Below are 21,946 nucleotides of genomic sequence, written 5' to 3' on the forward strand. Positions count from 1 at the left end.
CAGTGTTCTGGGATCATAGCTGGATTTGGAAGACCAGGCTGTAAGGCCCCCATTGGTTCCATTTGTTCATTTACAGCCCGTAAATCATGTATCAAACGATATTTCCCTGATTTCTTCTTGATAACAAAAATAGGTGTATTCCAGGGGCTCGTAGAAAGTCGTAAGTGTCCCTGTGAATATTGTTCCTTTACCAATTCATGGGCATGCATAAGACTCTCCCCTTTTAATGGCCATTGCTTAACCATCACCGGTGTGTCCGTTTTCCAGGTGAGTGGAATGGGGAAAGTCCAAGCAATGGCAATTACCCCAAAGGGTGATGATTAGTTAACACCACTCCCAATTGTGTTAAAATGTCCCTTCCAATTAAACAAGAAACTGTAGGAGGTAATTGAACAACTGAAAACACAGCAGATACTTGTTGATCATCAATACACACTAACAAAAGTGGTGATCTACTTGCTAATGTAAATCCTCCTACTCCAGTGAGCATATTTGATGATGGGAATAGAGGCCAATGTTGAGGCCATGCTTCTGGAGAAATAATGCTGGTATCTGCTCCTGTATCCAATAATCCATAAAGGGTTATGCTTTGATGTCCATGGGTAATTTCCACCTTTTGTTTTGGTCTATTTTGTAAATCCACAGTCAAAAGTGTAACACCAGTAGAGCCAAAACCTTTTTCATCCCGCGTTTGTCCAGTAAATGATGGTATACCAGATGTCATTTGTGATAGTGGTATTAATTGTGCAATGCGTTGTCCTTTTGTTATTTTAATAGGAGGATAAAGGGTGTAAACCATAATTTGTATTTCCCCTGTATAATCCGCATCGATAACACCAGGCAATACAAATAATCCCAGCATAGTTGTTGAAGAACGTCCTAATAACAATGCTCCACATTTTTGTTCATTCAAAATGAGAGGACCCTTTACTCCAGTTGGTATCCTCTCAGGCTGATTCATCATTAATGTGACGTCTACTGCTGCTGATAAGTCCAAGCCGAGGCTCCCTGCTGTGGCTGGTTGCAGACAGGAGGGGGCAGCGATGTTGCGTCGGCAGCTGGTGTCTCCAATGTCACGGCGGCTACTTGTGTCTGGGCGCGGCTCGCCTGCTGCGCGCTCCTGGGATAGTTTCCCAACCGGCGCCTACAAGCTGTAGAGTTGTGGGAACTGGATCGGCAGTTGTGACACCATATCCCGGTTGCTCGACACGTTCGTCGCGTATGTCCCTCACTGCCACATCTGTAGCACTTGAGGAATGGTCTCGAGCTCTGCGTGACCGCCAGTGAGCCACTTCGGAGAGGAGCAAGAGCAGCTAACACTTGACTTTGAGTAGACTCTGCTTGCTTTTGTAATCCTAACCCTAGCTCCTTTAGTGCATCTATTATAAATGCCTGTGAAGCTGTTGGCATTAATGCCATTCGCTCTAATGCTTCCTCAATGGTCCAATTTGCCCCTAAAGTAGCTAACACTCTTTGTGTTGCTGGATTGCTATTTTGTAACGCACACTGCTTCAATAGCGCCCCCTTCATGTAGTCCGCAACACCAGCCCGATCTATAGCAGTAGCTGCCCTGTCTATAAAATTCCCAAATGATTCTTCTCTACCTTGTTTAATGCCCATATAAGCCGGTAACCCTCCTGGTTCTTTAACCATATCTATTGCAGCACGCACTAACCACATAGACTCTCTAAGCTTATCTGCTCCCGATATCATCTGTGCCTCTGTACGCAAAAATGCCCCTAAACCCATAAGCTCATCTACTGTCACTCCATGTAATGGATCTCCTTGAGCTCGCTGCACAGCAACTGACTCATTAACCATAGCTTGCCAGTGTGCATTAAACAATAACTGCTGATGTTGAGTAAATATCAACCGAACTATTCCTCTTAAATCATTTGGACATAAAATCTGAGTATTAAAAAGGTAATCTAACATTTGCCTAACAGGTTCACTTTTTACTCCAAACTGACTAACTGTAGAATGTAACTGAGCTAACAACTTCCAGTCTAAAGGCTCATAGGCTGCTATATTATGCGTAAGGTTCCCCTGTGCATCATATTGTGGTGTATATGTAACCGGACATGCAAGACTAGAGGCTACCTCCATCGCCTCGCCGTCCCCCATTGCATTACTTCTTTTGCCACAGCAGCCCAAGCTTCCCTTCTCTGCTTAGCCATCTCCCCCCATAGGTCACTGTGTGCCCCCGGGATAGGATCTGACTTTTTAAGGGTGCTATGCTGCTGGCATTTCGGTAGAGACACCGAGCTTTCCGGCGGGGAAGTCGGCCCCCCCGCCGGTGCTGACTCATTCTGGGGAAGCGGCGGAGGCAAAGCCGGTGAAACCGGAGCTGGCTCGCGCGGGGGAAGTGCCCCCCCCCCCCCATCGAAGCCGAAGGTGAAACCGGAGCCGGCTCGCGCGGGGGAAGCGACCCCCCCACCGAAGCCGACTCTCACGGGGGAAGCGGCGGAGGCAAAGCTGGAGACGGAGGTGAAGCTGGCTTGCCCCCACCCCCACCATCCAACCTGCCTGAAGCTGGCGGCTGAGGCGAGCTCTTACCTCCACCATCCAACTTGCCCTCCTCCCCCAACAGTAAAGGTGCAGACGATTCCACACTATTTATAGGAAATTCCTGCACACCACTCTGCTGGGGACTCTTAGGCATAAGTATCTGAGTTACAGAAGGTGCCAGGGGATCATCCTCACGACCATACCCTATATTCTTCTTATAAGCTTCTGTTGCCCTTTCTGCTGCCTTTCTCTCAGAGACCTGCTGAAGCAACGTATTATACACCACCCGCCATAACTTGCCAAATTTCTTTGCTGACTTATCATCATCTAACACTGCATCCCACAGGATATCCTCAAACTTTTTCCACTCTGCTATCTCATGAACTGTATGTGGGTTAGCAAAAATCCCTTTAGAATGACCATAAGCTAATAACCCTGGTAATTCCTTTTTTAAATCTATCCTTTTTACTCCTCGCCTTTCTAAATATGAGGAGAAGAGGTCGTATGTTGCTTGCCTATCCATACCTATATATCAGCGCGCGCTGTCGCAGCCTTCCAGGCTCCTGCGACATGTAGAGACTTGAGTCACCTTTGTGATCCTCAAGGGTGCTTTTAAAATCCGGCACTGTCCCGGCTGCAAGGACTCTCACCCAACTTCCTCGACCGTGGCGAATTTATAATCCAAGAAAGCGAACATTCAGAGTGCTGCCCGCATTCTCCACCATTTGTCGGGGGAAGGAGACCCAGACACCAATTGGTTCATCCAAGTCCAATTTATTGATCGAATACGGCGGGTTAAATATAGTTCTTAATAAGCTTCATACATATTGCAAAAGTGGAGCTCAGGATTGGTTAGTTACATATCAGCAACTACACCTACTTCTACATTCTTGTGCTTATTCTTCTGTTACATTCTGCAGATATTCAGGACTAATCTCACCTCCCTTTCCTCATGTTGCAGCAAGGCCATCCGGCATTCTTGCTTGTCAGCAGTCACTGAATCAGAGACTGCTGACCTCCCTTTCAAGCTTAACCAGCGGCATTATGTCAGGATGGCCTTTCTCACTTAACCAGTTATTAACCAACCTCTCCACACTGAGTTCTTCCAAAACCTCCTTGCCCATCCAGGCTAGATATTTGCCTCTTCGACTCATCTTTTGGCACACAGAGACAGTCAGTTCTTGTGCCCTCAGGATCTCCATTTTGAAGCATGCCCACCCTTCCTGAACTCCTTTGTTTATAAGGACTACATCCCAAGGAACTATCTCAATAAGTCTCCTGAATAGGCCAAAGTCTGCCTCCCAAAAGTCCAGTGTAAAAGTCTTATTAATGCTCCTCTTGACTTTACCAAATATTGAGAATTTTATCATTCCATGATCACTATGCCCCAAGTGGCCTCCAACTACCACATCTCCCACCAACCCATCTCTATTTGAAAATAGATCATGATGGTCTCACGAGCATGGTCATCTCATGGTCATCTCTTGGTCACAGTCATCACATGCTCACAGTAACCTCACATTCACGGTCATCTCATTATAATGGTCATCTCATGACCATGGCCATGCCATGGTCATAGTCAAAGTCATTGTGTGGTCATGGTCAAATCATGATCGTCTTGTGGTCAACTCATGGCCACAATCATATCATGGTCATCTCATGGCTGTGGTTGTGTCATGGTCATGATAATCTCAAGGTCACAGCCATTTCCTGATCACCATCATCTCATGGTCATGGATATCTCATGGTCATCTCACACTCACCTCGTGGTCCCTATTGTCTCACAGCCAAGGTCATGTCATGGTCATGTCAGGGTTCTGTTTTGGTCATCTCATATTCATAGTCCTGCCATGGTTATCTCACGGTCATGGTCACCACATGGTCAGGGTCATCACATGATCACATCATGGTCACCTCACGGTCACGGTCATCTCACTGTCATCTCAGAATCACCTCATGGTCACAGTGGTCTCATGGCCATGGTTGTGTTGTGGTCATATCATTGTCATCTCTTGGTCACAATCATCTCATGGTCATGGTTGTCTCATTGTTATATGTTGTCTCATGGCCATGGTTATCTCTTGCTCATCTCGTGGTCTTTATGACCCCATGGCCATGGTCAAATCATGGTCATCTCATGACCTTGATCACCTCACAGCTGTGTCATGGTCGTGAAATGCTCACGGTCATTAAATGATCATGGTCATCTCATGGTCAGCTCATGGTCATAGTCATGTCATGGTCGTGGTCATTTCCTGAGCACCATCACCATCTCATGTTCATGGTCATCCCCTGATCACCTCAAGGTCATGGTCCTCTCATGGTCACTATCTCATGCTCATGGCTATGTCATGGTCATGCGATGGTCACAGTCCTCTCACGGTCATGATCATATCGTGGACATGGTCACAGTCATGGTCCTCACATGTCATGGTCATCCCAAGATCATCTCATGGTCAACTCATGGCCATAATCATCATGGTCATCTCATGGTCATGGTTGTGTCATGATCACAGTCATGGTCATGGTCACCTCATGGTCATGCACAGCAATGGGGAACAAGGACACATGGACCTCCTTGCTTGTTCCAAAGAAGTTCATTTGTTGTAACCAGCTGATCTTTTTTATATTCAAAACTTGCCCCAAACTTTACAAAAATAAGCATGCATTGTTTGCCTGCCACTGCAGTGTTGCTATTGATTTGTCCAATCAGCTTTACCCAATCAGCTCTCTGATCATGTGGTGTCCACGCATCTCCTCAGCCAATCCCTGCCTCACACATGAGGCAACCACCAACCACCATGTGGCCATCGACCCACAGCTGAACCTCCCCAGAATGCCTTTTGGTGAACAGAAGTGAACAGGATTGAACAAAGGTGGGAAAGGTCCTTATTCTGTAAGGCTTATTCCCCACAGTTATGGTCATCACCATCACCTTATGGTCATGATCATCTCATGGTCATCTCACAGTCACCTCATGGTCACAATTGTCTCACAGCCATGGCTGCGTCATGATCATTTCATGGTCATGATCACCACATAGCCATGGTGTGAGACGATTGTGGTCATCTCATGGTCACCTCTTGGTCAAGATCGTGTCATAGTCATAGTGATGGTCATCTCAAAGCCTTCATAATTTCATGGCCATGGTGGTGTCATGGTCATCTCATGGTCATCCCATTGTCATAATCATCTTGTGGTCATCTCATGGTCATGGCCATCTCACAGTGATGGTCATGGTCATTTCCTGATCACCATCATCTCATGCTCAGGGTCACGTCACTGCAATGGTCATCTCATGATCATGTCATTGTCACTTCATGGTCATCTCATGGCCACGATCACGTCAGGGTCACCTCAAGGCCATAGTTGTGCCATGGCCAAGCCATGGTCATCTCTTGGTCCAAATCATCTCATGGTCAGGGTTGTGGTTGTGTCATGGTCATGGTCACAGTCATGGTCATCCCATGGTCATGGTCATCTCAGGGTTGTGTCACTCATGGTCATTCTCACGGCCATCTCATGCTCATGTCATGGCCGTGGTCATGGCCAGGGAACCACTCTGAGATCCTGAGCCCTGATTTTGGGACACTCAAGGACCTCTGGGGACAAAAACGCTTGGCCTGACCCCTCCCCCCATCTGACTGTCCCTCCAGGAGCCCAGCGTGGCCAAACCCTCTTGGGGACACCTCAGACATGGGACACGGAGCGGGAAATTAATCCTGGGAGATGGAGCCGGGTGTGGCTGGCAAGCCCCCATCCTGCTCCTGGTGTCCCAGTCCAGCTCCTGATCTCCCCATCCTGCTCCTGGTGTCCCCATCCCTGCTCCAGTGACCCCATTCCCATTCCTGGCTCCCAGAGATGAACTGCCAGACACTGAAGGAGGGAACCCAGATTTATTGCCCAAAGCAGGATAGTTTCACACCAGAAGTGAAGCATGGTGAATATTTGTGGTTCTTGCCTTTAAAACATTGGAAAATGGGAAATGGATCTGTTAGCAAGAGCTGTGGGGTGGGTGGGAGCAGTGGGATGAGCTCTGCTGGCAGCTCTCAGCTTTCCAGGGAAGAGGGAAGGGGCCAGATCCAACTCCATGGATTGCTCAGGCGGCGATTCCTGCCAGGATGAGAGAGGGTCATGGTGTCACCCTGTCCCTGTCCCCATTCCACAGGTTGGCCTGGCTGGAACCCATGGAGAGCAGGAGATGCTCCAGAATCCCACGTGATCCCACCCCAATCTTGCTGCAACCCTGCTCCATCCATCCCACCCGATCCCACTCCATCCACTCTGCCACAACCCTGCTCCATCCATCCCTCCTGATCCCACTCCAGAATCCAGCCCCAATCCCACTCTACAATTCCACCTGATCCCACTCTGGACCCTGCTCTGATCCAGAATTCCTCCCCGATCCCAGTCTGTCCATCCTGCCCCGATCCCCCTCTGGAATCTCACCCTGATCCTGCTCCATACCTGTGCTCAAGCCATTGGTTCCCACATCTTTTCCTGCAGAAAGAGAAGATCCATGAGATGCCACCACGGATCACACAGTGGGATTAACCCCAGGATCTATCCTGGAATCCGCACAGAGGGGATCCAGAGCTGGATCCACCACTGGAACTCACCAGCTGCCGGGTTGTATCCATTCCTGTCCCTCCTCCCTGTGGAAACAAAGTGGGATCAGTGTCAGTGGCACAGGATTCCCAGAACGGTTGCTGGGTGGATCCGTGTCCCTTCCCGACCCCCATCCCGTGTGTTACCGGATTGGAGCTTCCAGACGCCGAATCCGATGAGGACGATGAGAATGAGGATGGCAGCGATGACGGACACAGTGACCACCACGGTGAGATTCCTGCCAGATGTCCTCTCTGGGAAACGTGGGATAGTGAGGATGGGAATCCCCATTTGGGAATTCCAAATTCCCAATCCCCACATTCCCAGCCTCACCCCAAGCGAAGATCCCGGGCTCTGGCATTCCGGGATGCTCCACCCTGCACCGGTACTGCTCCCGCTCCTCCGGCAGCGCCTCGATCCTGGCCCAGGTGTGGAAGGTGCCGTCGCTGTTGGGAACGATGCCGCCCCACTCCGTCTCCTGATCCAAGGTTTCACCCCCCTTCATCCAGCTGACTGCGATGGTGTTGGGGTAGAATCCGTACACGTGGCAGGAAAGGATCAGCGTCCCGTGTTCCTCTCTTCCGGACACGTGGACATCAGGGGGCTCTGGAATGGGATAATAGTGGAATTCACCATTGGGGTGAACTCTACTCGTGGAATTCCCACTTGAATGGGATAAGAGTGAGATCTGACTATGAAATTTGATGGGAATGTGATGTTGGCGAGATCTACCCACGGAATTCCCACAGTAATGACCATGTTCCCAAGTCCTCCATTCCGAAATTCCAAATCCCCACAGGAATTCTGCTCCCACCTTTGCGCTCCAGCTCCTTCTGCCCGTATCTGACGTATTTCCGGAGCCATTCGGGGCAGACGTGCTTCAGGTAATTCAGGTGCCTCTCAGCCACGGTCCCATCCTGTTCCCAGCGCCTCCTGGTGATCTCAGCAACGCTGTCGGCTGCCATGAATCTCCCGGATCCCAGGTCAAAGGAGATGAAATTCCTTCCGTCGTAGCCCTCCCAGCGGGACCCACGGACACTCCCATCGGACAGGAGTTCACAGCCAGAAAGCCGCTGTACGGTGTGGAGACCTGGGGGGATTGTACCCACAGAGACCCGTGGAATTGTGTCCCAGCTCCACAGAGCCCTATGGAGCCCCAGAGTCTAATGGAGACCCACAGAGCCTCCTCCCAGCCCCTTGGAGCCCCATGGATCCACATCCCAACCCCATGGATCCCAACTCAGCCCCACAGATCCCATCCCAATCCCATGGATCCCAACCCAACAGATCCCAACCCAGCCCTACAGATCCCATCCCAGCCCCACGGATGCACATCCCAACCCTATAGATTCAATCCCAGCCCCATGGATCCCATCCCATCTCAGCCCTACGGATCCAATCCCATCCCCACGGATCCCATCCCAGCCCAGCCCAGCCCCATGGATCCAATCCCAGCCCCATGGATTACAAGATATTCCATCCCAGCCTAATGGATCCCTGTTTCAGCCCCTTGGAGCCCTGTGAATGCACACCTGAGACTTATAGATCACACCCCAGCCCCACAAATCCCCATCCTAACCCCATGGATCCCCATCTTAGTCCCACAGTTCCTATCCCAGCCCCACAGTTCCCATCCCAGCCCCATGGATCACAACCCAAGCCCATAGATCCCATCCCAGGCCCATGGATCCATATCCCAACCCATGGATCACAAGATGTCCCATCCTAGCCGAATGGATCCCCATTTCAAACACCTGGAGCCCTGTGAATCCACATCCGAGACCTACAGATCCCATCCCATCCCCATGGATCCCCATCCCAGCCCTACAATTCCCCTTCCAGCCCCACAGATCCCATCCCAGCCCCACAGCTCCCCCTACTCACCCCCGCTCTGGTTATATCGCTCTTGCAGTGTCTCCAGGTTCCTGGCAGCCACGTGCTGGTTCCCCTCATTGATCTGGGTCTGCCTTTCCCAATATTCCGGCTCGGCTCCATCCTTCATCCACTGTGTCAGCGGCTCTGCCCAGCCCCTCTCGCTGTCATAACGTACGAAGGGGATCCCATCCAGGTACCCCATGGACATGTACTGGGGGATTCCCGGGCTGGGCTCTGACACTGCCACTTGCAGGTAATGCAGGGAGTGGAGAACTGGGGGGACACGGAGATTTGGGGGGGTTGAGGGGATCATGGAACAATGAAAGGGGAACTGGGAGAGCTGGGAAGGGGTTTGGGGATCCTGGGGCCAAGGAAAGAGTGTGCAGGGTGGGAGAGGTGGGATGGACAGGAAAGGGCCTGCAGGGGGTCCTGGTGTCCAGGAATGGGGGCTCGGGGGGTTCCAGGGTTATGGAAGGGGATGGGGGGGGCAGGGACTGGGAAAGTGGGATGGGGGTTCCAGGGGATCCCTGTGCCCAGGAAAGGGAGTCCAGGGGTCCCCAGTGCCAAGGAAAGAGGTCACAAGATGGGAGGACATGGGAATAGGAGGTTCAGGGATCCCTGATGCAGAGGTAAGGGGGGGCTGGGGGCTGAGAAAAGCAGGAATGGGGTCCAGGTGATCTCAGAGACAAGGAAAAGGGGGGGTTGGGGACTGGGGAAGAAAGGATGGATGGGAAAAAGGGTGCAGGGAGGTCCCAGTGCCCAGAACTGAAAATTCAGGGGGGTCCTGGGGCCCAGAATCCCCCCTGGGACCCCCCTGGGACTCCCCACCAGATGTCAGAGGATGGAGAACTGGAAAGGTGCAGAGATTGGCGGGGGAGGAAGGATGGGGAATGAGGAGAGCCAGGAAAGGTCCAAGGTTCAAAGAAGGGACTGGGAGAGGTGGCATAGGGGGATCCAGGGGGTCCCTGTGCCCACCAAAGGGGGTCCAGGGGTCCCCGGTGTTGAGGGCAGTAGGGTCTGGGAGCTGGGAAAGGAAGGAATGGGGCTCCTGGGGGTCCCTGAGTCACGGAAAGGGGGGTCTGGGTCTGGGAGAGGCGGGTGGATCCCGGGGACGCAGCTTGGGAGACGAGAAAGAGACTGAGGGAACGCGGGGGAAGGGGATGGGGAAAGGGGGAATTCCAGGGAGTTCATCTGGATCCCTCTGGATGCCCCCTGCGACTCCCCTAAAACGCCTAGAACCCCGTTTCAGGAAGAGGTGGGAGAGGAAAACGGGAGAGACACGGAAAGTTGGCAGACCTGAGGGGTCCAAAAGTCAAGGGAAAGAGTCAAAGGATCTGGAGTCTGGGAAAAGTAAGATGCCCGAAAAGGGGGACAGGGGCGTCCCAGAGCACTGACGGGGGTGCAGGGGGAGCCCAGTCCCGGATTAGGGGGTGCAGGGGCGTCCCGATGCCCGGGAATGGAGATTCAGGGGTGGCCCCGTGCCCAAAAATGGGGGTTCAGGGGGGTTCCCGTGCCGAGATTCGGGTTTTAAAGGGATCCTGAACCCCAGAAATGGGAGATCCGGTGGGTCCCGGGGCCAGATAAGGGGGTGCAGGGGAGCCGCACTGCCAGGAAATGAACGTTCATGGAGGTCCCCGTGCCCAGGAATGGGGGCTCAGGAGCTTTCCCTGCCCAGGAATGGGGGTTCAGAGGATTCTCTTCCCAGAATTCGGGGTTCGAGTGGGTCTCGGTGTCGGGAAATGGCGATTCAGGGGGTCCCGATGCTGGGGAAGGGGGATCACGGGGGTCCCTATGCCCAGAAATGGGCGCTCAAGGGGTCCCCGTGCTCAGGAATGGGGGCTCAGTGGATTCTGATGCCCGGGAATGGCGGTTCAGGGGGTTCAGGGGGGTCCCGGTGCCACATGAGGGGGTACAGAGGGGTCCCGGTGCTGGGGAAGGGGATGGAGGGGAATCAGAAGACCCAAAATGGTGGTTCAGGGGAATTCCCCTGCCTAGGAATGGAAGTCTAGGGCGTTCCCGGTGCCCGGAAATGGAAGTTCGGGGGGTTCCCGGTGCCCGGTAATGGAAGTTCAGGAGGGTTCCGCTGCCCAGAAATGGAAGTTCAGGGGTTTCCCGGTTTCGGGGTTCCCACTCACCGTTGGTCGCGCCCCCCGGGTCCCCCAGGAGCCCCAAGAGCAGCCCCAGACCCAGCTCTGGAACCATGGCGCTGCTCCGCTGCGGCCCCGCCCACAGACCTGACCCCGCCCCAGACCTGACACCGCCCCCAGAGCAGCCTCCGACCTCGCCACTGGCCTCGCTATTTCCTGCCCGCCAATGGCAGTCTGATCTGTCAGTGACGTCATCGGTCGCCGGGCAGATCTCGGTCTCGCAGGTTGGGACGCGGAAGCGAAAGGGACCGAGGAGGGCGGGGCGGGGAGGGGAGGGGACGGGGGAATTGCAGAGAATCCCTCTGGATCCCTCTGGATCCTCGCTGCGACCGCCCTGGAGCCCTCTGAGAACCACCTGGGAACCCCTGGGACCCCCTTAAGGAAGCGCCGGGAGTGAAGAACTGGGGGGACCCGGAAATTTGTGAGATCTGGGGGCGCAAAGGGGAAGGAAAAGGGCGGGTCTGGGATCTGGGAAGGGCGGGAGGGCCGGAGAGGGGTGCGGGAGGTCCCGGGGGGGGTGTGAGGGGGGTCCAGGAAGGGGTCCCAGTCCCGGATTAGGGGGTGCAGGGGGTCCCCATGCCGGGAACGGAGGTTCAGTGGGTCCCAGGTCAGGGGATGGGGGTGAGGGCAGTGGGGGGTGCAAGGCATCCCTGTGCCCAGGAAAGGGGGTGCACGGGCAGATCCCCAGTGTTGAGGAAGGTGATGGGTGGGGGCTGGGGAAGGCAGGAGTGGGGGTTCAGGGGGTGCCGGGGTCAAGGAAAAGCGGGGGCTGGGGTGTCTGAGAGGGGGAGGGCCGGGAAAGGGGGTGCGGGGGGGGCATTGGGGCTGGATAAGGGCGTGCAGGGGGATCCCCGTGATGGATAAAGAGGTACAGGGCAATCCCCATGATGCATAAGGGAGTGTGGGAGGGTCCCGGTGTGTGAGAATGGAGGGTTTGGGAGGGTTCCAGTCCTGGATAAGGGAGTGCACGGGGGTCCTGGTGCAGCGGAATGGGGGTTCAGTGGTGTCCTGGTGCCAGACAATGGCATGGCAGGGATCCAGTGACCGGGAAGAGGGTGCAGGGGGTCCCCATTGACATGAATGGGGGGCTCGAGGGAGTCCTGATGCAGTGGAATGGCGGTTCAGGGGGTCCCAGGGCCAGATAACGGGATGCACTGGGGTCCCGGTGCCCAGGAAATGGGGTTCAGGGGGCTTCACTTCCCGGATTCCGGGGTTCAAGGGGTCCTGCTGCCTGAAAATTGAGGTTCAGGGGGGCCCGGTGCCGGATAAGTGGATGCAGAGGGTCCCCGTGCCCAGAAATCGAGGTTCAGGGCGGTTTCCGTGCCCGGGATTCAGGGTTCAGGGGGTTCCAGGCTCCAGATAAGGGGGGTGCAGGGGATTTCGGGCGTCGGGAAGGGGTTACAGGGGGATCCCAGTGCCCCGAAACGTTCAAGGGGGTCTCTGTGCCCTGGAATGGGGGTTCGCCCGCAAATGGAAGTTCGGGGGGGGTCCCCGTTCCCGGGAATTGCGGGTCAGGGGGTCTCGGTGCCAGGGCAGTCCCCGGTCCCCGGGCGGATCCCGGAGCCGCAGCCTGGGAGACGCGAAAGTGACCGGGGCAGCGCGGGGAGTGGGGGGGGGGGGGGGGGACAGAGGAAACCCTGGGAATTCCCCTGAACCCCCCGGGACCTGCCCGGACCCCGCGCAGGGGGTGGAGAACTGGGGGGACGCAGAGACTGGGGGGTCTGGGGGCGTCCAAGGGTCGGGAAGGAAACCGAGAGAGCCGGGAAGGGTCCAAGGTTCAAGGAAGGGACTGGGAGAGGCGGGATGGGGGACCCAGGGGGTCCCTGTGCCCACCAAAGGGGGTCCAGGGGTCCCCGGTGTTGAGGGCAGTGGGGTCTGGGAGCTGGGAAAGGCAGGAATGGGGCTCCAGGGGGTCCCTGAGTCACGGAAAGGGGGGTCTGGGGCTGGGAGAGGCGGGCGGATCCCGGGGACGCAGTTTGGGAGTGTCATGATCTGTCCTTACGAACGGGTTTCGTGATGGTTCGTGGATTGATCTCAGGGTGCAAAAGAGCTGACACGGTACAAGGGGGTTTGCAGCGATAATCAAAACAAATGCACCTTTATTGAAATAACCACAGCAAAAACGCACTGGGGAGGAATCAAGGAAAAAGGGAAAAGAGGGAGGAAAAAGAATGGGTATACAGCTACCAAACGTCGAACTGCGAAGTCCCTCCATGTCCAGCCGATGGAGTTCACCAGGCCACGTCCGGGGAGATCTCAGAGGCCCAGCTCATCTGGACCCCAATTATACTCTTTTTTGATGGGGGAAGGGGGGATGAATTTTGCAACCAAATCAAAGTTAGTTTACTGTATCTTCGGGGGGAAAGAATGGTGTTTGGAAAGGGGCACGCACAGTCCATGTTTGGCCATAGGTGAGAGCCATTGTTTTTGTGGTTGACTGCCTGCACTTGCAACATCCATCTTGCTTTGGGCAGCTTTCCTTCTCCCCCCCATAGACCTCCCCTGATTTGGGGGTTTCAGTCCCAGTCTCTGGAAGAAGGTGAGAGGGGCCTTCTCACATAGGGATTTCGTGTCTCGGTCTCTTGATGAAGAGGCCTCTTACATCTCAGTTTGTCTGTCACAGTTGTTATAAACGAGTGGGAGGGGTCTTCTTTGGGGGGGACCACCCTAAAGCCTAGGAGAAGTTCAGCCAGGCCGAGAGGTGGGGAGAATTCCAGAGCTATTGTGCAAAAGGGCAAAATGCCCTTTGAGCTCAGTGAAGCATATAGCAAATGCACCTGTGAAAACAATAATTTAGCAACGCTCTCAGGTCTCAGGCATATGACTTTCCCCTACAGGCTCAGAAACTTCAGACAGGAAGGGTCTGTTTTTCAGTGACCCCCCCAATGACGATCATGAGGCAGATGAGGGATATTTCAGACAGACTCTCACACGACCCCGTGACTCACTATTGTCTTGAGGGATCTTCATCCGCAGGGCTCTGGAGTGTCGTTGATGAGTCTGCAGAACTTGCTGTACATTGGTTGTATAACCTGGAAAACAGGGACAGTATGACAGAGAGAGGAAAGAGAGAGAGAGAGAGAGAGAAAGGAGGAAAAGAAAGGATAGGAAAAAGAGGGGGAAAAGGGAGACAATAAACAAACATAATTAATATTGATTATAACAGTATTATTTTCATAACAATTTTCAAAATGGTTAATTAATTAAAGTAGCGCTATTTTTGTAACAATTTTCAAATGGTTGAAACAAATCACAAATAATCAAAAGCAAAAGCAATAAACAAATCATAAGCATTAACTTTAAAATTATTTTCTAAAACAAAACGCTAAAAATCGAAGGTAATTCTCACAAAATCATAAACTGGAATCAAGGATTGCTCTAAAACACATATGCTTAATTCATAATTGCCTTGTGTCAACTGACTTGGGGATGTCCACAGTGTAGAGGACATCAGCCAAGTTGTGTGCATGAACTATAGACATCAATCTTGTCAGCCGTTTCATCATCCTCCAATTCATAACAAATAGGGCTGCTGACAAGATAAAACAAAGCAGAATTAGAATCAAAAGGATAACAATGGGATGACACACTGTTTGGACACCCGTGGCAGTAGGTGACCACCCAAAGAGGGTATCTCACCACCTGTGCTCAGCATCTTTCTTTACCCTCTCCATAACACGGTGTATCTGTCTCACATTGTGATGAACAGTTACCAGGGTTTTCTGTCTGTTTTTCTTAATCTTTTCGAGGATTTTTAATGGAGCAGCAGTTGTCTTACCAAAGTAAGATTCATCCCAATAGGAGTAGGCATCAGTTTGTGAATCAGTGTGTAGTTAGATTGCAATAGGTGGTGAGAGGTAACTGGAGCTTCATAAGAGAAATCACATCCTGTAATCTTGGTAAAGTTACAAGCACAAAAATTTGAATCATTTTTAGTATCTACTACAACATTCTCTACAAATAGAAAATCACAAGCAGTTCTGAAGCATGCACACACCCATTGCCTACATATATATAAGGACTGTTTCAGATGCCTCATTGGGACAAATTTCAAAATGACAGATATTTTGCTCTGTGTCTAAACAAATGTCTTAAGCTATGATTGCATTGCTTTTACAGATGAACCCTTGTTGTTCTCGGACAATACAAGATTCTAAATTGACAGTTTGCCATTTCTCACCAATTTGATGGGCCCATTCCCTATGCTCAGAAGGATAGAGAATAGCTCCATCATGATTCAGCCCTAATGCAATCGTAGGAACTATCAAATGCACTGAGGCATTACGTATGGTTAACACAGAAGCCGTGGCTGTGTTTGTAATGGGGTTGTAAGTAAAATACACTAAGTTCCACCAGGATTGGAATTCTCTTTCAAAATCAGTGGCATTGTCCCAAATTATTTTCTGAATTTCAGTGGGAAAAGTGCCTTCTTCACCTTCTCTTACACTTGAGGCAGCAACTGACTGCATCCACAATTGTGCCTGGATACAGCTGAGAGCCAAAGAAACGTTGTTTTGTGCAGCACCGAGTGCATCAATTACCAATTTTTGGTCATTTACCTTTACCTTTTCCCAACTTGGCAAAATGTTTGATAGCAGCCACTGGTGTGTTCCTAAAGCCAGTACGGACGACTGCAATGGTTGTTACAATTTGGTCAAATCTCTAGTTGTAGCAGCCAATTTTATTCATTCACTTCTGAATCAATACTTTTTAGAATTTCCAATCCTGTTCCCACAACACTGGTTATGTCTCTTAGCATTCATCTTTTAAAAGAGTTCTGCTTTTGCAACCAGGTCATCCAACCCTCAAAGGAAGTTTGCAAGAAAGGCGAACAGGCCGGCTGAATTTCTGAGACATTATTTTGCATCAGCAATTTGACTTGTTTAAGAGACCATGCGGGATTGAACAGTATTTTTTGTTGTCCTGTTTTCCTAATTATATCTGGTCCATTTTCAAAAATTCTTGGGCTAAACATAACCAGTGGTTGGGCTGGAGTGGTGGTGGTGTAAATTGTAACAAGTTGGGCAATAGCATTTACTATAAACTTAAAATGTAGGCCCTACAGGCCTACATTTTTTGGACCAAAGACAAACCACTTCTATGGTTTGTGCTAATGTAAAATTGTGCCAACAATCCTGTACACTTGGGTGCGTACAAACCTTTTCATGCTTATTTGTTTGATCTGTCAAAACACTGATTGAGGTTGCCTTACTATGGGTAGTACCATTAATCATTTGGATCCTATACCAATTTTTTTCCCCACTATCCCTTGAAGCTGCCAGGTTTTTTGGTTTTCCCATTCCTGCCTAGTGTATATCTGATTTTCATGCATAGCAACAGTTGATAGTTTTAAATCCTTCACATTTCCTGTGGATTCGGAAAAATGAACAAAAGCCTGGGACCAAGGCCATTTAGTACCTAGTTCACTAAGGGCGCTCTCAGTCCTTTCTACCCATTGGGGTGTAACTACTGTACTCAGTGTGGGCTTTGTTATAGCGTTTATCTTAAATTTGTAAACCGGGCCTTTTAAACTTAATGGATCTGTCAAGTTATTTTGCCAACGGCGTGTCACATAAGTTGGTTTGGCTAAAGTAAAATTATGCCAGCAATCAGTTGATGCATTTCTATAATCCTTTGTAATTGCATTGTTGGTTCTGGGGCCTAAAGTGTAGTTACCAACATATTCCTGCTGGCAGCACAGAGTGAGGGGTATTTGTTTGGTACACTCCCACTTTGTCGTAGGACACAGTTCTGTTGTAGGGATGTGCAAATAGTTTTTTCCATCTGGTTCTAAAAATTTTCTGGCAACTGTTATGGAGGTGGCTTTCTCATAGAGAGATCCTTCCACTTTTTTGCATGCGACCACAATTGACTCACCAATTGTTCCAGTTAGGGTTCTAGTTCGGTCCTTCTAATCCCATCCCCACTCACCTGGACAATATACCTCCGAGTCATGCAGCACTATAGGCTCTAGGTTCAGGTGGTGACACTTGGGATACGCTCCTAGAACATTAGTGTGATGGATGGTAGCTTCAGACCAAAACCACTCAGCAAGATTCTGTCCATGAAATTGTGGTAGGATGCAGAAAAGTATCACCAGTGTTATCATGGTTCAGATGATCCTCATGTCGCTTGGGGTTCTTCTGTCAAAGTAAACACAACAGAATCCTGCCACTAAGGGGCAGAAAAAGTTAGAATGATGGAATTATCCAGTGTGTATTTATCTGATGATCTCTCCCTAGAGCATCAGAGGCTACCCATGCGTATTTATTCAGAGGGGGTTTTAGCACTAGTGGTACTTCCCCTACAGTAGAGAGATCCACCAGAACAGGTTGTCCAGGGTAATGTGCTGGAATCTTGAAATCATCTGGTCTCCCTAGAGAGGCAATTATGCTTGGAGTTATCGGGCAAAAAGCAGTGATTTTGGGACACCCATTTACCCCCGTCTATCATTCACACTTTTCACAGCTTCCCATAACCAAACATTCTAATTTCCCTCCTCTGGTTTCAAAAGTCGTTTCAAAAGACCATTGATCCTTTCTATGATCCCGTTAGCTTGAGGGTAGTAAAGGGTGTGAAAAGTCCACTTAATCCTTCATTTTTTGACTAATCCTGTACAATTCTAGCAGTGAAGTGGGACCCATTATCAGAATGAATTTCTTATGGTTTTGGGAAAATTCCACACCATCCCTGCAATGCTTTGACAGTATTATCTTCTGTAGCTCTTTTAAAAGCATTGACCTGGACCAACCCAGATACAATTTCTACTCCTACCAGCACAAAGTGTTTGCCTTCTGACTTCTTAAAGGGTCTGATATAATCTACCTGCCATGCATCCCATAAGCCTTTATCCTTTCTTAAATGCAGAGGGTTATCTTCCAAAGGATGTCTCTCCAGTCTCCAGTCTGTGATTGCTCACAGGCTGATACGCATGTTTTACACCTTTCCCTGGTGATAGCCAACCCTGGGCAAGTGCTTCCTTGCACAAATCTTTTGCATCTGTGTGCTGTCTTTTTACATGCAGCCATTCTAATGGTTGATCCCAGTTCTCTCTAATTTGTTGCTTTTCAGGGGACTTAGTCTTGTTCCACCTTCCTGCTGGATTTCCATCTGTCTGGTGAAAGGCTGCCCACCCCGACAAAGTTCCCTTGGCTTGCGATGTTTAAAATTTCTTGCCACTTTTCCTTTTGCCATACTGGAATTCTGTTAACTTCTCAATAATTTTGCTGCCAAAAAGGAAGGCACTCAGTACATCCTTTATACACAGGATAGGAGTCAGTGTAGATGCAGACAGGAGAGGTATTCTGTACCTCACGTTGGAAAGCACTCCAAACAACTATCAGCTCCCCAGCCTGAGCGCTGCCTTCTCCCTCAGTAATAATTTGTTCACCAGAGGGAATGTGGAGGGCTCTGCCTCTGTATCTCCACACCTTCCCCTCTCATTTAGCAGAGGCATCAGGGAACCAAGAATTTGCTGATTGTTCAGGGGAGAAAGGTAGGGCTACTTTAATTACAGAGGCAGGTTTATTTTGGCTGCAACCGAAGTTCTCAGTTTCTTGTATCGCTAAATTTTTTACAGCACCTTCTGTTATGGAGAAAGTGTTAGAGTCATGTTCAATCTGAGCATACCAGTTTGTAACTGAGGCCCTCTGGGCCACCCCGTCAGGTGGGGGGATCCCAGTAGTGTCTTTATAACTTTGAAAAGGGCCTCTCAGACAATTAGTTGTTGTCGTGCAATTTTTTCCACTTCTGTGAGAGATAAGCTAACCACAAACAATCCTTTTTCCCAGGTGGTGTATCTTTTCTCAACATCTTTGAAACCACAGGAATAGAAACCAACAGGCCTCATCAGACCCTCAGGACCCCACTGCCAAATGTGTACTGATAGCCCTGAGGAGGCAAATCCACTTTCCACCTGAAAGGGATCTGTGGGATGGACAGGGTCCAGTGCTTGGTAAGCTGTTGCTTCAAAATCAGTAATTGCAATGCTTCATCCTGAGAAGGAGTCCAATCCCATTTCATCCTTTTCCTCAGCAAGTCAAAAAGCAGCCTAGCAATTATTGAAAGATCTGGAATGTGTTTTCTCCAGAACACTAATAATCCTAGAGTTTACTGGAGATCTTTCCTGGATTCAGGCATTTTGATCTGATCTAAAGAGGTTAGGATATCAGGTGGAATACATGTCATACCTCCTTTCCAGCAAATTCCAAAAAACTTCACTTCCTGAGAAGGCTTTTGAATTTTCTCGGAGGGAATTTGCAAATCAAGACTTTCTAAATGGGAGATTATTTATTGTTGGGTATCTCCCACTACTTCTATTTAATCTCCTGCCACCAGGATATCATCATCTATTGATAAACAGCTACATTGTCAGGTTTGGGTATTTTTCCTAATTCCTGGGCTAAAGTAAGGTGGACCAAAGTGGGGGAGTGTTTGTAGCCTTGAGGAAGCCTAGTGAAAGTGTATTGCTGTCCTTTCCATGTGAAGGCAAAACGGTCCATATCTTCTGGCTGTATCATAAAAATCGTGTCTTTGACATCTATTATTGCCATGATTGAGTGAGCCTTTTCTTGAATTGATGTTATTAATTCAGCCAAATCTGGGACCACTGCTGTAAGAGGGTCTGTGTTGGCATTAAGCCTGTGAAAGTCAACTGTCAGCCTCCACTTCCCATTGGGTTTTCAAACTGGCCAGACTGGCAAGTTGAAAGGAGAATGGGTATTGACTATTACTCCTTGGTGTCACAAGTCCTGCATAACCGGTTGATGCCCTCTTTGGCACCAGAGGGTAGAGGGTATTGTTTTACATGAGCAATTTTGCTAGACAGTAAGGAGGGTGCAGCTTGGAGCAGTCAAATGTTAAGATGTGGGACGCCAAATGACCACAGGAATCCTTCAGAACCTTCCCACTGCCTCCCAGCAAGGATATCCATCCCTAATAAATTGTTTGGAATATCCCCAATTACCACTTTGAGAACTAATTCATTCCCCTCTGTCATTATAGAGCACGACACAGTACAATAATACACAACTCCATCAAATGGTGCAAGAGATAAAGTTATTAAACCAACGTAGCTTTTAAAGCTTTTCCAGATCTTTACACCCATCTAACACACATACAGTGCCCATTGGCCATAAAAGAGAAACAAAGTTCCCAGCAGGCAGCCAGGGAGCCATGTCACTCTGCGAGCCAGCCAGAGTCCATATCTCCCAACTTTCTCTCCTTTCTCTGGTCTCCACGGTAACGACCTTGGTATTCCTTCAGGAGAGATATAGGGCTTCTCCTTATCTTCAGGAGGCCTTGCTGGCTCACAAGGACAGCACAGAATGTCTTTCCCACACTCCTTTCCATGGAGCGTGAGCTTTACTAAGGTCACATTCATAGATTCTGTAGCTCCTAGGACGTTTAAAACACAACATTATTTCTTTGTTGGAGCAATTCTACACTTCTGGGCATCCTTTCTGTTAGTGCAGAGATTTGTACCCCAGTGTCAATCAGAAAGGTTACAAGTGTCCATTTGAGGCCTGTGATTGCTGTGATCAATATATCTCCTGATTTATTTTTAGTGAGCATTCTCAGATACATCCATGCTCTGACCCTTTGCTCACCCATAAGGAATGGAGAACCTAGTTTCTCTGGTTCTGTGTTTGCTTTGGCTCACATCCTAAATTCTGAGGGAGAGGCTGGGAGAGGGTTTCTTTTGGCTCACTGCCTCGATTCTGAGAAGGGAGGGGTGCACTGGGTTGAACTGATAAATTCAGTTTCTGATAGTGCCAATTAGTTATTATTTTCTGTAATTTATCAAGGGGCAAACCATCCATCACCTCTCTGGGGACCCACCTTTTAACTTCCAACAATCACCAACATTGCAAGTTAGAGATCTGTTTTCCCTTCTCTAAATTTTCACTGTGAGGATCCCTGATAAACCAAACACCTTTTTTTTTTCCTGATTTCTCCTCCAGGGTTTTACAGGTCCATATCATCTATTGTATTTAATCAAATCTACTGCAACCTCACTCCATGTCCAAACTTTATGGCTACTAGCAGGTGAATCAGATTGAGAAACCGAAGCTGTTAGGGGATGGAGTATGGAGTGAAACCAGAATCAGTAGATCCAGTTTGGTCAGTGGGGTTACCAAGGAATCTATCTAGTCTCTCTATGGGACCTAAGGCCATTATGGTTTTCTGTAAAGTAATTGCTGTAGGTTTAGGAAGCCCTCAAATTAAAGGAGTCATGATTTCAGGCTTTACAGGTAATTGCATTGGTGACTGAAAACCAGGAATCAACTTTTATTCCATGAATCATTTGCAGGTAGGTGGCTTTGTGGGTGCTTTCCAAAAGCTGGTCTGGGGTACTGACTATAGCTAAAGGGTCTCCCCTTTCCAAAGGATTAATTCCCCCAGCCCAGAAAGCCACACATTGTGTCAGGGACCATGTGTCACGCTCATGTCCTGTTGTTTAGAAAACTCCATGTCCCCAGTACCCACTGGTCTCCTGTTCCATTAATTTAATTTGATCTCCACCACTGAGGGACACTCAGAAGGCATATTCTTCTCCGATTCTTGTGGAAGGCGCCCATATTCTTTCTTCAGCTTAGCTAATTTGGTAGTGCGGAATGGTATTTGTTCAGTTCTGATATGTGGTTCAAAATCTTCATCATTAATATAATTATATTCTGTTTTAACCAGGAGTCTCAAATGAGAGCAGCAGTTTTCTCCACAGTGTTTTACTGCTTCTAGTTCCTTATGGGGATAAATCTGTTTAATGTGAGGAGTTTCTTTTCCTCTGCCTGTGTTGAGGAATCAGC

General features: G+C 49.7%; 1 protein-coding gene and 1 pseudogene across 2 annotated transcripts in view; one reads left to right on the forward strand and one right to left on the reverse strand.

Moving 5' to 3' along the window:
• LOC128945469 (zinc finger protein 208-like) overlaps positions 1–21,946 on the forward strand; it is a 304,103-nt pseudogene that overhangs the window by 77,563 nt on the left and 204,594 nt on the right.
• LOC128945492 (class I histocompatibility antigen, F10 alpha chain-like) overlaps positions 6,391–21,946 on the reverse strand; it is a 55,286-nt gene continuing 39,730 nt past the window's right edge. The window contains exons 3-8 of one of the 2 annotated variants that reach the window (XM_054289260.1): positions 7,931–8,206; positions 7,450–7,722; positions 7,263–7,370; positions 7,128–7,163; positions 6,976–7,008; positions 6,391–6,621 (exon numbers count right to left, since the gene is read on the reverse strand). In XM_054289260.1, coding sequence (XP_054145235.1) covers positions 6,608–6,621; positions 6,976–7,008; positions 7,128–7,163; positions 7,263–7,370; positions 7,450–7,722; positions 7,931–8,206 — 740 coding nt within the window. In that variant the 3' untranslated portion in view covers positions 6,391–6,607. The remainder of the gene's footprint in view (positions 6,622–6,975; positions 7,009–7,127; positions 7,164–7,262; positions 7,371–7,449; positions 7,723–7,930; positions 8,207–21,946) is intronic. The other variant, XM_054289261.1, reaches the window with a different exon arrangement.

Source organism: Melozone crissalis, unplaced genomic scaffold (assembly GCF_028551555.1).
Source record: "Melozone crissalis strain CALT ecotype California unplaced genomic scaffold, PUWL_Pcris_2 ptg000066l_1, whole genome shotgun sequence".
Lineage (NCBI taxonomy): Eukaryota > Metazoa > Chordata > Aves > Passeriformes > Passerellidae > Melozone > Melozone crissalis.